At 46.0% G+C, this 16,405-nt stretch overlaps 1 protein-coding gene across 2 annotated transcripts in view; it reads right to left on the reverse strand.

Moving 5' to 3' along the window:
- Positions 1–7,582: 7,582 nt before the first annotated feature.
- RAD51B (RAD51 paralog B) overlaps positions 7,583–16,405 on the reverse strand; it is a 620,032-nt gene continuing 611,209 nt past the window's right edge. For both annotated transcript variants that reach the window (XM_074997206.1, XM_074997205.1), the window contains exon 11: positions 7,583–7,869. In XM_074997206.1, the coding sequence (XP_074853307.1) occupies positions 7,733–7,869 (137 nt within the window). In that variant the 3' untranslated portion in view covers positions 7,583–7,732. The remainder of the gene's footprint in view (positions 7,870–16,405) is intronic.

The raw sequence follows: 16,405 nt of genomic DNA on the forward strand, positions 1-16,405 counted from the left end.
GGTGTTGACTAGGGCTGCTGGAGACCAGCTCTTTGAGCAGCTAGCCTCCTGTTCCCAGCCTTTCCTTACAGCAGTGGGAGTGTGGGCTTCTATAAGAAGTTAGCACCCTAGTAAACAAAAATCAGCTCCCTGCAAGGCAGTGACTGGCTGATAGCTATGCAGGAGTCCTCCCCTGCTTTTTGCATTGGAGTCATTTGTTTCTTCTCCTTGGCTGTCAGACTTCTTATTTATTAGAGCTGGATTTCTTGGTGCCTGAAGCGGCCACTGGTTTATTCGCCAAAGCACGTTGTGTCTGCCCTGTACATTTGTTATCCCTCTGACTTAGGTACTGTCAGCAGATTTGGTTGCTGTTGAGGTTAAACTGAAGACACACCTAGCAAAAAGAGACTAATTAACTGATTTCAGTGCTAAGCTGCAGTCCAGCCAGTGAGAGCATACAGAGAGCCCCAGCTGGCAGAGAAGGAAGCTCTGCATAAGGAATTGCTTATGTACAAATTACACTTTCTAGGATGGCAGGAAACCTTGTTTCCATTGCACATTCTTCACCATTGGGAGGCTGTCAGGTCTCTGTGCAATACAGACGTTCCCTGCAGCCCACTGTTTGTGAACCACTGCTTTCCGGTAAGCCACGGATTCTTATGTTTCTGAGTGTGAGGTATGCTCTGGTAGAGAAGATTATTCTGTGGACGCCTCCCTTTCCACTGGTGATGGTCTGAACCACTTCCTGGCCTGTTTGTGGTCATACAACATCCCTGTGGTAAATGCAGCAATTGCTTGTATGGAAAGTAACAGTAGGAAAACATTTATGTTGCTCAGCTTCTTTGAATGGGATTTAGTAGCTGGAAGCAAGGGGAAGGAGCCAGCATTATTAGACCAGCCAGCTTGCTGCATGCTAGCAGTAACAAGCTCATGGCCTACGGTTTGGGAAACATTCTTGGGAAACAGATGAAGAACCTAACTGGCCTTTTCCCCCACCCCCCAGCAGCCTACAGGGTCAGTTATGGCAGTGTCAGTGCAGCCAACCATTGTCACTCTGATGCGGTAGACTTTTACATAGCCATGGCGCAAAGCAAGAGAGAATGAGTCTTGGGGTGGGGCTGCTGGTTCTGCTACCGCTATAGTGAGACCAGCTCAGTGAGAAGTACCAGAGAGGTAGCTGTGTTAGTCTGTATCTTCAAAAACAAGAAGTCCTGTGGCACCTTATAAGCCGTGTCTACACGTGCACGCTACTTCGAAGTAGCGGCACTAACTTCGAAATAGCGCCTGTCATGGCTACACGTGTTGGGCGCTATTTCGATGTTAACATCGACGTTAGGTGGCGAGACGTCGAAGCCGCTAACCCCATGAGGGGATGGGAATAGCGCCCTACTTCGAAGTTGAACGTTGAAGTAGGGCACGTGTAGACGATCCGCGTCCCGCACCATCGAAATAGCGGGGTCCGCCATGGTGGCCATCAGCTGAGGGGTTGAGAGACGCGCTCTCTCCAGCCCCTGCGGGGCTCTATGGTCACCGTGTGCAGCAGCCCTTAGCCCAGGGCTTCTGGCTGCTGCTGCGGCAGCTGGGGATCCATGCTTCATGCACAGGGTCTGCAACCAGTTGTCGGCTCTGTGGATCTTGTGTTGTTTAGTGCAACTGTGTCTGGGAGGGGCCCTTTAAGGGAGCGGCTTGCTGTTGAGTCCGCCCTGTGACCCTGTCTGCAGCTGTGCCTGGAACCCTTATTTCGATATGTGCTACTTTGGCATGTAGACGTTCCCTTGCAGCGCCTATTTCGATGTGGTGCTGCGCAATGTCGAAGTTGAACGTCGACGTTGCCAGCCCTGGAGGACGTGTAGACGTTATTCATCAAAATAGCCTATTTTGATGTCGATACATCGAAATAAGCTACTTCGATGTAGGCTTCACGTGTAGACGTAGCTATTGACTAACAGATATTTTGGAGCATGAGCTTCCATGGCAAAGACCCACTTCATGCATCTGACGAAGTGGGTCTTTGCCCACCAAAGCTTATGCTCCAAAATCTCTCTTAGTCTATAAGGTGCCATAGGACTTCTTGTTGTTTTACCTCAGTGAGGGTTGCCCTAGTGTTCCTTAGCCTCTGGGACTTGACTAATGAAAGTTAGTGGCTAAGCTTGCACAGGCCTTTCACTCAATTTGCTGCATTTCTCTGGCTTTGTGTAGGGCAATAGTTTTCGAATGCCACAGCCGCTCTACGCCAACTTTGCTGGGAGTGTTCTAGGTAGGCAACTGGAGCTAAGACCTTATTGGTTTGGAGGAATGACAAGAAAACCAAAAGCGAGAGGGAGGGACTATGGGACTCCTGTTGCCCAGTTCTTTGACAGTCACAGCTTCAAGCATCTCTGCTGTTGTACCAAACTGGTTGATGGCATCCATTAATACTGTCAGGCTGCCTTTATTTTTTGCCTATCCACCCAACAGAGTTCAACCTGCTGACACCTCGATTGCCTTAGCTCCCAGCCAGTGGGCAGAAAAGGGCAATGGCGGGGCAGACATGCAGCACTGGCGTGGTGGGACAATGGGAGCTGTCACAGAGCTCCCCAGTTGGGAGCCAGAGACTAGGAGATTATGGAATGGGTGGGCAGGCAAATAGGGACGCACAGAACCCCTGGAGAAAGATAGGTAGCCCTGACTGGGGACACATGGAGCCCCTGGCATGAGGAGGAAGGTGGGCATGGGGATATCGGGGAGAGGCACAGCATGTCTGGCACAGTATGGGAGAATGGGGGCGCCAGTATGGGAGGAGGGGACTGAAGGGCACCCAGGAGCCCTGGCGGGTGAGATGCTGATATGTGGCAAAAGAGGAGTGGGAGGCAAGCAATGCCCCCGCAGTGGAAGGAGGCACACAGAGCCTCAAGTGTGAGTGAGGAGATGTGGTGCAGCTTGCAGGGAAATATCCCTGCAATATAGGAGGTAGGCAGCACACAGGGCACTTGTGAGAGGTAAGGTAAAGGTGCAAGGAGCTCTTGCTGTGTGCAATGAGCTTGGCCTACCAAACCAACAAAGTGTTCTACCCTCTAGTTATGGGCCAGCTGAGCAACCAGACTCCCAGAGCGCATGTGCAGGTGGAGTTTTTACTGTAAGAGGCCATACCCCTCTTGGGCTACGAGCCTGGCCGCTGCTAGTGTCTTGAGCTGCAGCCGGGTGGTCCAGCAGAGTCAGGAATGCTTCCTTTTGAAGCAGTGTTGAAGCGATGCCCATGCATGCGAATAGGGGGCACTATTCTGGAGACATTCAGCTGAGATGAAAATCAGAGACACTCGCTAGTTGGAATGATTACAGAGCCCAACACACTACCAGCAAGAGTTGGTTTGTTAACCCCAATATACTGGCCAAATTTCAACTCTGTTATTTATATCCTTCCAGTGTAAAATTGTCCCCGTAGCAGCATTTGTGTATAGACTTCTTCCCTTCTTGTCTTCAACAGCTGTGGGGTGTTGCTAAGCACTGTTAAGTGGCTGCCATGTTCCACCTCAGACCTGGCCGCATTTCAGTGATGGATGAAGGGATCATTGTGAAAAGAATTTTAAAGCACTTTGGAGCCTTTACAGTGGAAGGTGCTATGGAAATGTACAAACAGGCCATTATCTTAACTCTGGCATGAGGTCACAAAGAGGAAAAGGACACTAGCAGGTCATAGGCCCGGGGGCTGTAGTGGGACACAGAAGAAACGGGAGGAAGCTGCCTTTGAGTGATCTAATTTTCTCTCACCCTCTTTCCTCCACAAGTGCTGGAATGAACTGACACATGCTGATCTGGCTCCTGACTGGCTTCCAAAGTTGTTTGCACAGTGTGAGAAGCCTTCAGAAAGTCAGTTTAACTCAGTATGTGCCTTTCTGCATATCTGCTCACAGCGCAGTTTGGAGAGGGGAGGAAAAAAGAAATCACTGAACTACGAATCTATAGTGGTGCCCTTTGCACAATAAATATATCCTGCTGGTTTTTTGTTTCCCCATACTGGAAACAAATCTGTTCTACCGGCCATTCGTTTCTTAGAGGGAACCTGACCCAATTAGTGCAGGAAGTGGTTGGAGGATTTTACTATTGTTCTTCAGGCTACGTCTCAACTGTAGGCTTCTGTCGGGAGCCCCAAGGCCTCCCAACAAAAGTCTGCTGCGTCGGGAGCGTTCTGCCAATATCCCTTCTTTGTTGTGGAACAAGGAAGACAGGGATGTCTCAGCAGAGGGGGTTTTCCGAACCTTTGGCCCCAGGTGGCCAGGCCAAATGTTGGGAGAGGCTTTCCTGACAGAACTGTTGGCAGGAGACACGCAAATGAGTTGTGCAATTGGCGTACCTTTGGCCAACAGTTCTCGGCAATCTAGACATAGCCTCAGAGACAGAAAGGCGGTGGCTGCAGCAGTATAGTTGCAAGACGCGTAGCATGGGATGCAGCAGGAACTGAGTGCATCATGTGTTTGCAGGGCCATGAAATCACAGGAGTAGGGTTAATTGCCTTGCAAAAGCAGGATTCTCCTGCATCGAGCTTGACTGTGACATGCATGCCTTCACTCGCTCTGTGAGGCAGTCGTGCAGAACTGGCTGGTCCCAGCAGGAACACCGGAGAGTTTGTACCTCCAGTTGTTTTGACTTGTGCACCAGCCCGTCTGAGGGGAGCCAGTGCAGAGGGGTCAGCAGGGCTCTGGCCTCAGCTCCCACCATTCGTTTTTGGCCTCTTAATCCCAAGGGGCAGTAGCAGTGAGCAGGTGTGTGTATGTCTCCTAGGGGATGAACAACCAGGGCTGTTTTTCAGGGTGTGCTGAGACCACCACCACACTGAAGGGGAAGTGTAACGATTAAGGTCTGAAAACCACACTGAGGGGAGCTGTCAGAGAGATACAGTGTGTGAAGCCGTATCTTTTAATACCACCCCCCTGCACTTTGCCTGGCTATTAGCTTGCAAACAGCACAGCTTCAACAACCCTGCACACAGTAATGCTCATAAAATACGTTAGCTCCTTAGAAGTATTAAAAAGGTTAGCACCCCCACCCCTCACCATAAGGTTCCTGTAATACAGGAGGAACCAGCTGAACAATCCTTCTCAACCGTTAACATGCGCTTCCCCTCTCTATCCCCCGCCCCCTGCCAAAACAACAAGGGGTTTTAAGCCTAAACAGACCCTGGCTGTTCCTTGGAGACTTGAATGCTTCTCCATGGAATTTTCCCTGCCCTTCAGCCTTTTGTAGTTCTGAAAGGTCCTGAACTCAGGCATGTGACTGTAAGAACCAGCGCCAGCATTAGGCATAACAGACTAAGCAATTGCTTATGGCCCTGAGCTCCTCGGCGGGGTGGGCGGGGGTGGGAGGGAAAGACAGATCCATTTGCCTTTGTTACAAGTGGGGGGGAAGGAGACTGTTCCTGCTTAGGGCCCCCTGGGGGCTGACACTGCTTCCAGGAAGACACTTCTGCATGTGAATCTGCTCCCAAACATTTACAAGCGAGTCACATGAAATGGGTAGATGCTAGCTCAGCAGGACCTTATTGACAAGCAGTGGTGGCAGACAACGTTGTCCAGCTAAAAATCCTCCCTTCAGTTTAAAGCAAAAAAGCCTCCTCGAAGTACTGAACAGGAATATAACAGCCGGGGAGTTTCTCTTCCCCACGAGGCATTTAGGAAATTTTGTGAAGTGACCCATTGAAATGGAAGAAGCAGCTTGGCAGCTGTAGCCAGGACGACTTCCAGAGAAAGGAGTGTGACTGAGCGGGTGTGTATGCCGAGCGCTTGGTCTTCTCCAGCTCGCCCTCCTGACTTGCTCAGTAAGCGGGAAGATAATTTTCCATCCCACTCTTGGCCTCTCCGAGGAGACTGCCAATGGGAGCGTCAGTAAGTGACGTATGGCATGATGGTTTTGTGACGTGGGCGCTTGTCTTTAGGAACTGGGTTGAGGTTATTCACAGTGGTGGATTCCATACAGGGCCCTGGGACTCATGAGTAGGAATCTCAGCCAATTTGGGGCCCCTGGAAAAAAATCTCTCCCACTGCTGCCCTGGTTCTGGAGAAGCTTTCACTCTCTACCACAACGCTGCGGCCAGATCATCTCTGGTGGGGTTGCGGGGGCAAGGCTGTGGGGAAGGGGAAGTATCACAGAGCAGGGCGGTGGGTGGAATGGGGTGGGGCCCTGGGGGAAGAGGAGGAACACAGTGGAATCATGGGTGGACCCAGAAGCACAAGAGTTGGGGCAGGGCCACCCCTACACTGGAGTCTCCCATTTGCTCCATCCCAGGGTCCCAACAGACTTTAATCTGCCTCTGCTATTGTCTCATTTTACAAAGACAACCAAACCCTCAGCAAATGTTGATGACTTTCACTATCAACCTTGGCTGGACTGGAGCAGCCCTCCAGGGAAAACCTCTGTGCACTGCAGCATTTGGTTTTCTCTTTTTGAGCATTGCATGGTGTGTTCAAGGCTGTACCAGAGGAAGCAGAGAAGCGCATGCTGAAAAATGGTGGCCTCCTGGTTTCCTGGAAGCTAAGTGCTTGTGAGGCCACTCAGGACAGATTCAAATGCTGCCCTGCAGATTAGCAGAACACCCATACCTACATTTGTTTCTACAGGTGGTACCTATTTGCACATGCCTTGGTGCACATAACACATAGATGGAAAAGATTAGAGGGAACACTGATCTCCATCTGATACCAAACAGTTTTGCTCCACTCGTGGAGGGGGACAAACCATTCCCAGAAGAGGGCAGTCCAGTTCCAAACCAGATGACTGACCTCTCTAGTAGTGGAGAAATCACTTGCATTATGCATGCAGAGAATCAGGAGACATGAACTTGTAATCCCAGCTCAGGCCACGTCTACCCTACAGCAGTAATAAGTCTACCTCTTCAAGAGCAGAATACTTCCATCAATCTAGCTGCATCGACAGTGGAGGTTAGCTTCCTCTGTGTCACACAGGTAGCAAACGTTTTGTTTCCCTGAGCACTGTAGTTAGGTCGATCTAGTTTTTAGGTGTAGACCAGGTTTGGTCTTGAACAGGTCATGTTTTCTGATTCTGTTTTCCGACGTGTAAAATGGGGAACATGTCTTTAAAATTGGCATTTCAGTCACTTCCTTTCTTATAGGGTGTTGTGAGGTTAGTGAATGTGAGGTGTTTTGAAGATGGAAAAAGCTGAACCATGTATACTAATCTTGCAGGATTCAGCCACGAGTAGTGGGGGACTGCAATCATTGTACACTTTCCCTCTCAGCCCTGAAGTGCTATAAGCCTACAGTTACATTTCCCTGAGATACACGATACAGGTTAAGAGGATTCTAAAGCACATCATAGGAGCACGAGCTGCTGAACTGCTGTATTTTAGTCAGGGCAACAGGTGGATTCAAGAGTTCCCTGGAGATTTTCATGGCTATTTTAAGACTAACTAAACTCCCACACTTGAGAGTGGGTCTTCCCAGTTGGGAAACCTATTGGCAAAGCTGTAGTGGGTAAGATGGGGATGCATGCACTGCCTCTGCCTGAAGTGTGCTTATTTTAGAGCACCAATCCGGCACCTTTCTCTAGAGTGTTAGCTAAATTAACCAGAACCAAGACAGAATTTTCATACATCTAAATATACTGTGGCTGCTCGTGTACAAAGAATAAGAACGACATTCAAAGTCACCCAGTTCTGAGGTAAAAGAAGAAGCAATTTCATAAAGTTCTTCATAGGAATTTAAAGAAATCACATTTGGAAAAATGTGTGTTATGCCTCTCTCCAGCTGGGACATACTCTTCTTTAGATGGATTGTTCTAGCTTGATGGTATCTGCGGTGGAACCAGGGAAGCCATTTTTCAAGATACTGGTCCTCACTCTTATGGCTTGCAATACAGGACTGGAGCCTTCCCAGCTGGCATCTAGATGGTCCTTTCCCTCTGAAACACACAATGGAGAAGAACTACGAATCACTGTGTGCACTTGGATCATGGCTGGATGGTAGCACTTCTCCTAGTGGAAAGACAAGACATACTGTGCACTTCAGCAAATTAAAAATCAGTTTTACCCAGGAAAGCAAAAGACATTGGACTTTGCAGTCACAGCCAGTTTCAGACAGGCTGAAGCTGAATGTATTTAATTTTTACCTTTCAATCAGTGAATAATGATCATGTCTCCAGTAGCCAGACTGGCTGTGCTGAGGCTTTGCAGTCACTGGATTGTTTGGCTTGGGTGGAATAGCACATGCAAAAGTTCTAGAAGTCTAGCTGCGGCTTCTCGTTTGTCTGGTTGGCATTTGCTGCATTTATGATGCTCCTCACAGAAGCAAACTTCCACACTGGGCATCAAGGCGGGAGGGTTAAACTGCCCCTTCCCTGATTCCCCCTTTGTCTATAAACCAAACCTTACCTTGACCCAATCCTTTCAATCATTCTTCACTTGATTACACTAAGGGCCAGCTCCTGAGATGGTGTAAACTGCAATATCTCTATTGAAGTCAGTGAAGCTATGCCAGTTTGCACCTGCTGAGGATCTGGGTCTCTGTATATCAGTCGAAGTCCCAATTTAAGATGCCCCTGAAGAGACCTCTTGCTAAGTGGAATGGGTTACTTCCCTATCATCTACCCAATTTCCGTATTATGGCTTATAGTCCAAAGGTAAACGCTTTAAAATTTGGGGGACCAACAGGGCTCGCAGATGATTTTCCAACATTTGATCAAACTGTGTGAATGGTTACCAAGTACTGGTGCTCACAAACATCTGCATCCACCTCGAAACAGGAACAGTTAAATGGATTGATGGACTTCTCTAAATGTAATTTTCATAAGTATATATTATCATCCTTTGCATCAAATGGTAAGACTTGGTCACAAATGAGAAGCTTTGGAACAGAGCAGAACAAGAACTACTTGACGTTCAAATCAAGATAAGAAAGAGGGGATGGCTAGGACACACTCTCAGAAAACCATCATCCAGCATAGTCAGTCAAGCTCTCAAATGGAACCGCAAGGCAAATGTAAAAAAGGAAGATCTTGAACATGGACAAGATCTAATAAGACTGAAGGACAACAGCTGGGGTACTCCTGGAGTCAGCTAGAAGTTTTGTCCCGAGATGGAGTGAAGTGGAGGAGGCTTACAGATGACCTATGCTCCACCCGGAGTACCAGGCTTTAAATATATATATATATGTATGTATGTATGTATGTATGCATATATTATCTACCAAAATGCAATGAAATATCTAATTTCCCACAGCAGATACTGCCCACTGGAGCACTATCCCTAATGCCTCCTCCCACAGTAGGAGACAACTCAAGAGGTTTCTCCCACTCCCCTTCTCTTTGCAGTGGTAAAGCATATCAGTATCAGAGAAGCCTTTGTCTATGGTTTCTGGCTTGTCCATAACATATGCTGTTAGACACTCTGGTCACCGTGGAATCTAGGGGATGGGTTCTCCAACTTCATTGTAACATGATCCCTTTTATACAACAAAAATGAGGAAATGACTCCAGGAGGAGGGACTGAAGCTCTTCCTCAGAGGGTGGCTGAATCTCTGCAGAGCTCACCTCCTTTGTCCCCTAGGGAGCAAAGTTTGCCACTTCTGTGCTTAACTGGGGTCTTAGAAAACTAATCTCTGTGGCTGATTAGGACTTTGCCTTGTGTCCTTGGCTAAAAATGCCACTCCGCTCAGTGTTCTGCCTGGCTGCTTCCCCTGCAACCCAACACTCAATCCTGTTTCAGTGGAGCTGGACATATATAGCTTATGAAGTTCTTGGAGAGTAAACATGCTATAGAAGAGTAGAGATGTTATATTATTACAAGTAACTGACAGCACTGTTGTCTGTTGGGAACAGATAATCATAATGAGAGCCCTCTTTAAGATCATCTTGATCTATGCTGTAGGCAGATGAAGAGGTGAGAGAATGAACTGGAAGAGGCCCAGCAATTATCAGGACCTAAATATCCCAGGTAATCATGAATCACCAGTCAGATCACGTCCTCCTGTTTGACAGAGGAATTAGACTGAAAAGACCTGTTTGCTGCCAGTAATTGCACTGCAAGGTACCATAGTCCTAGGCAAATATGCACTTCTGATCATTCAGACAAGCTCCATTGTGGGATAAAAAAGCACAGTTCTCTCAAGGACCCTGCAGAGCAGTCAACACCTGCATGAGCCAATCACTATTGTTCTCTATTAACGCTTTGAAGAAAATCAATAAAGCTGAGTGAAAGGAGGCAGGCAAAAGGTAAGCCGATGGATTGACAGGGGCTAGGAGAATACAAGCGCCAGCTGAGGTGGCAGTTCAGAAGGGACCATGTGTCAGACAGGACATACGTCCTTTCTTGTGGCTAATTTGGAGTTTTGAAGTGAAGAGACTCTCCACTTCTTTCTCCTCTCTGTCTGCCTGATGTCATGCTCTGTGACACCCAGACTAAGTCTCAGTGTACACTAGAAACATTTTGCTGGTATAACTAATACCTGTCCACTGCAAACCCTTCTAACGTAGCTGCAGTTTACACAGCAAAGAAGTGTTTTAGCCAATAGATTGGCATAAGCTCTACCACAAAAGAACTTTTCCCCCCAGCATGACTAAGTCTACACAAGGGCTGGTGCCAGTATAGGAATGTCACTAAAAATTACATGCACCCCTCTCCCACTCTACGTAACTGAACTGGCAAAAAATCACTTGTAATGGGTCCTTTTCACGTCTATCTTGGATGTGCCTCAGAAATCAGTGCAGTGGTCTATGGGCCATTTCTAGCTTTGGAAGAGGAATGGCTGCAAATGACTCATCAAAATTGGAGAGAGAAGGTAGGTGAAGTAACATCTTGTATTGGATCAACTGCTGGTGAAAGAGACAGGCCTTTGAGCTTGCACAGAACTCTTCTTCAAGTCTGGGAAAGGTACTCAGGCCTGGTCTACACGAGTGTTATGTGGACACAAGCAGCTTAGATCAACCTAACTCTGTAAGCACCTACACTAAAATGTTGCTCCTACTGATGTAACTCTCCTGTTGTGCCAACAGGTATAGCACTTAGGTCAATACAGCATTAGTGTAGACACTTTGTGGCTTACATTGACTTTTGCTGGTTTTCAGAAGCCAAACCAAATTCTCCTGATTATTTTTGATAAATGGGGAATGTCTAAAAACCCAACAATGAACAACTCATATCTAAATAGCAAACGATATGTGATCCTGAAATGGTGGATAACTTCCTCTTTAATATGTACAGTGCATGATACTGAATCTGTGTTTTGATTGTGTTGCTAATGAAGTCTTGAGTTTGAAAAGGAAGCTTGCAGCATTCCTGCTGTGAAGGGCAACACGCATTTTAAGAAAGAAAACTGAAATTAAACGTGAAGTAAAATTGGCATAATTAAAGTGGGCTTGGGAGTGGAAGTCAGGAAGACAGTCACACAAACACACACATGTAAAGTGTGAGGAAATAGAATATATAAAATGTTTGTGAACATCCAGCAGTAAACATGTATTGCTTTACAATTCATTGTGTGTGTATTTTTCTTAAAACAGGCGTTACAAAAAGTATGGTTTGACATTATTAATTAAGGACCATCTTATAGTCACATGCATTGTGGCTCCTGAATTATTCATTTTTGTCACTCAATTCGACAAAAAAAGGCTCTTCTTGCTATTTTGGTTGCCGACCCCCACCCATGGATAATACCATATTTTTGACTTTTATCATTTTTCTGTGGGAGTTCATTTAAGAGTGTCTTGAGTGCCTGGTTTCACCCACATAATTGTTATTGGGGCACATGTCGTGATAGGCATGTGTAGGACCCAACGATCTTGAAGGGTATGTTGTGGAGGGCATTAATCATTGCGGCAGCAGAGATACGTCTGCAGGTTTAGCATCTATTGTTCTGGCAGACTCTGGCGCACTTTGAGTTGGTCTGTCCTGGATTGTGAAGAGCTTGCTTCAGATGATGAGCTTGACAAAGTTTGACTGCTTGAAGGCCAGAAATTTAGCTCTGACACTATTAATTACAGTTCCCAGACCTGAAGAAGAGCTCTATGCAAGCACAAAACCTTGTCTCTCTCACCAACAGACATTGGTCCAATAAATGATATTACTTCACCCATCTCGTCTCTCTCATATACTGGGCTCCACATGACTCAGCAACACTGAAATCACAAACTTACTGCAGCAGTAGGTTGGGGAAGGGAACAGAAACCTTACAGGATTGTGGCTGCCCCAAAGACTACACTAATAACCCCTTAAGAGCTGCCATGCTAAACCATTCTACTTCATGTCCTTTTCCCATTTGCAAGTTACAGCACCAAAACCCTATCTAATAAAAAAATCCTGCTAGAAAAATTTATGTTTCCATTAACATGCTTCCCTAGCAATGTACTGATGTCTGTTTCTGCAAGAAAGGAGTTAAACAAGCACTATTTTCATAATGAACTTATTCCAACATTCTTCAGCGATGCCATTAAAGAAAACTTGTAATTTCACACAAATCAACTTTGTTTTGGTCCTGGGTATTGTATCTCAACAAGTCTAGTCCAGTAAAGTAAGGTTTTTCTGTCTCCACCTCCCTTTCCGTTTGCTACAAAGAGCCAAAAAAGTTAGAAGATTTTGGAACCATGTTTAACTATCTCACTTTTAGAATGACGCACATCAGGCTTGTTGTGTATAGTTCATTTAAAATGTTGTAGAAAAATTCTACCTTCACCCCAGATTTAGCCTACCAATGTGAATCTGCTGTGACTACTTTGTGAATTCCATAAGCCCCCATTCTCTGCTAAGCTGGTTTGCTAATGGAAATGCCATTGCAACTTCCACCGTGGAGTGAGGACTACTATTCCATAGTCATACTCTTGCAAAGTCCAGCATGCTTCTAGAAGCAACAGTCTTTCACACCAATGAATAGTACACGTAGGGAGCTGTTATTTCTATGGAAATAAAAGTATCCAAGTGTGTATCCTGGCATGGTGAGAGACTGAATCTTTCAAAGCTTTGTAAAGTTGTAACCTGGGTAGCTTAGAATCCGTTTCAGGGCTTTTTCCTTTGCCTCCGTGGTTCAGCTGGTTTAACTGGAACTGAATGATTACAGGACCAGGGTATGACGATGTAACCCCTTCTTGAGGCTACAGGCAATTGCAGGGTATCTGTTGTACATGCAAAGCAACTACAGTTTAAGATTGTCTGGGTGAGGTCTTCGGGAATTTCCCTACTTTATGTAATCTTTTTCTGTGTCTCAACTTTCTTTGTTAGCATGGCCAGGAGGCAAAAGAGCAAGCATGGCCCTTGCTGGTGTTTCTCATTTTCTCCCAGAAAGCAAAGACGGCGATTGCTCAGTGACCTACAACTAGCTCTCAGCTTTCAGATTATCCCATTCCAGGTGGATAACACCTGGAAATGAGGAGGGTTTGGCAACTGGAGGGAGTGAGATAATGCTGGGGTGTGCAAAGTCGGGGGCAGGCCCCCTCGGGGAGGTGTAAAATTTCATAAGGGGGGTTACAGCACAATCGGCTTCTGGGTCTCAGGCTCATCCATATAATTAAAAATGTTGAAATATGTTACTGTTTTTATGTCTGTGTATTCACATTTATATAGTGATTAATAAAGTTTTTATGTTATACATACTTATGTTCTGACACATGCCAAAAGACTTTTTTTTCATATGAACGTAACTGAAATTTCCATCGGTTTGGATTACATAAGACAGGTTGCGGGGACCGCGCTAACTGCAGGGACGAAAATGTTAAAAACATAAACATTTTGCTCACCCCCAAGGATAAGGGATTGGTTCTGTGCTGGGGCACTGCAGAAGTGCTCGGCAGCCAGGAAAATATACACATGCCAGCCCCCCAAATACAGCTTTGCCAAAGCATCTCAACTCTGACTGACAAGCCACCTGTTCTTAGCATCCCCAAGCAATTCTGTTAATTCACCTCAAGCATCACCTGCAGGGTCTTTCTGATTGTAGGCCTGGGCCCTCTCCTGAACAAGTACTACTAGTCATGCTGAAGCAGCAACGGACATTCACAAATGTAGGCTAGGATGAAAACAAAACCACGTTCACTTGTAACTTAAACGAGCTGAAGTCCTGCAATCAATGTCTGTGACACTGGTCCATTGGGCAACATTAAGCTTTAGTGTTAGTCCCAAATGGAAGATGAATATTTCCAACCGCCACACAGGCTGTAGGGGACAGGCACCGTTACTGAAAAATGCAATTACATGGAACTAAAGCAAGGAAGGGAGGCATCATGCCATTGATTGGCAGGAAAGGTGCTGCACGTGGGTAAGACTACAGGTGATATACTGTGTTCAGTGCCGGATAACTCACAACGAGGAAGATGAAGGTAAACTGAAGGGAAGTCAGTAAATGATGAAGCGGCTTAAAGAACTGAGCCAGAGTGTTTAAAATGCTCTTTTTTGGGTTTGTTTGTATTTATGCCTGTTTAACACTAATGTATGCATGCACATGGCAGAAGGGGTATCTTTATTAACTATCCAACCTATCGCCCTTTCTGTTAAAATGTGAGAGGTCTGAATAAAGTTCAGTGAGGGCTCCCCACAGGTTCCCTCCCCCACAAAGAAAAGCCAAGGGAAATTAGCTCTGACAAGGAAGGCAGTATAGTTTAGTGGGTAGGGCTTTGACTGGCGACTCAGAAGCTGTGTTCCATTTGTGGCTATGCCTCTGGCTGGCTGGGTGACTTCAGGCCTGTCACAGTTCGCCCAATGGCAGCATAGGGATAATGATACTGATCTCCTCTGATACGTACTTTGAGCACTACAGATGAAAAGCACTGTGAATTATTATTGCCAGTATTTCTAAGGTAAAAAAAACAAAGACCAAAAGCCACCTCCCAGGCCTTCTTGCATTGTTAAAAAAACTGTTCAAAAGAAAGGGCGGACAGATAAGTATAAAAATAAAACCCTTGGTGGGTCACTTTAACTAGGAGTAGAGGGGCAGGGATGAGAGTGGGGCCTTAAGTTAAGAAAAGGGTGGCTCTCAGGAAAACCACCTGAAGGTGAAGTGAGTTGTTAGATAGATAGCGAGTTGCTGGATAGTCTCCCATTTGAAACTCACTTTGTTTGAAATATTTAAAACTAAATTGTTCAAAGCACTAGCAACCACAGTGTAAGCAACAATTTTGCACTAGCCCTGAGAAGGAGGGCACTGGACAACCTACTAGATTTTATTCATTTTTAATATCTATGATTCTAAGAGAGCTTATTGATCTTTTGGCTAAAAGCAGCTATGCTCGCTATTCTTATCAATAGGATACAGGTAATGCCTCTACTAGGGAGGTGATCTTGCAATCTCGAAGATGCCAGGTCAATACTACAAACCTATATTGGTATAACTATGTTGCTCAGGTGTGTGAAAAATCCACGTCCTTGAGCAACATAGTTGTATCATACCCAACCCCCGCAGCCCATATAGATAGCACTCTGGTAACAGGAGAGCTTCTACTGCCAACATAGCTACTGCCTCTGAGGGTACCTGAAGACAAGCCCTGAGTGATTTCTAAGTCTTTTCCAGCCCTAATTTCTATAATATTAAGCTAGTGAGCAGTTTGCCCAGAAACATACCATGATTTTTGAACTCAAATGAAGTACGTGATATAAACAGTAAGATTATAAGACAGAGAGCTGGCAGTGAAACTTTACAGGTCAGATTTGCCAAGGTGGGAACTGTGAGTAGATTGGGGGAATCTTAGGCCTTGTCTACACTAGAGTAATTCTGCAAGCATTTTACACTGTTGCTCACATCAGCTCAGCTTCACTGGTGATAACAGTGGTGGCAACCCTAGCACAGAGACAGTGGTTCCACCCTATCCTTTGAACCTGCTCTGAAATCCATCTTCTGAGTCCTGACAGTGCTTACTGTCAGTGTTTTGTATTATGGGGGCGGCGTGGGAACAGGCGCAGAAGAAGGGCAAGCACTTTAAGATAGACTTTTTTCTTCCTCTCTTCTGTGTCTCTAACTTTTGTTGATATCTAAAAATGATTATAAGCCGATTAAGATGGTGCTCGTGGGCTACAGCTCTGTCTTACTCCCATTCCTTTCTACATCTGTGCAGGGCTTCAGACTCTCTAAAAGGCTCCCACCCTTCATTACTTTCATTTGCATGGCTAGCAGCAATTAGAAAGGAAAGGCCCAAACACGTCCAGTACTGGGTCTGTTCCACCAATTCCAAGCTGTGGGGTGGGGAGGGTAAAGGGAAGAGAGATAGAGAGAGACCCTTGGGGCAGGATGAGTTCTGAGTGTTTTATCTTATCTTTTACATACTCAGAAAAGAATGTAAGGGCTTGGCATGACTTACAGCTGCAGTGGAGTACAAGGGAACCTGCTAAAATGAGGCTTAACGTTTCCCAGAAATGCCCTTACAAATATTGCCAATACAGAAATTAATGGTACCAAAATTCCCATACCTTGCTGCCTTAGCTTCAAGGAAGAGAGCATTCTGCACTACAATTAGGCCTCATCAT

This window comes from Carettochelys insculpta, chromosome 6, assembly GCF_033958435.1.
Source record: "Carettochelys insculpta isolate YL-2023 chromosome 6, ASM3395843v1, whole genome shotgun sequence".
NCBI lineage: Eukaryota > Metazoa > Chordata > Testudines > Carettochelyidae > Carettochelys > Carettochelys insculpta.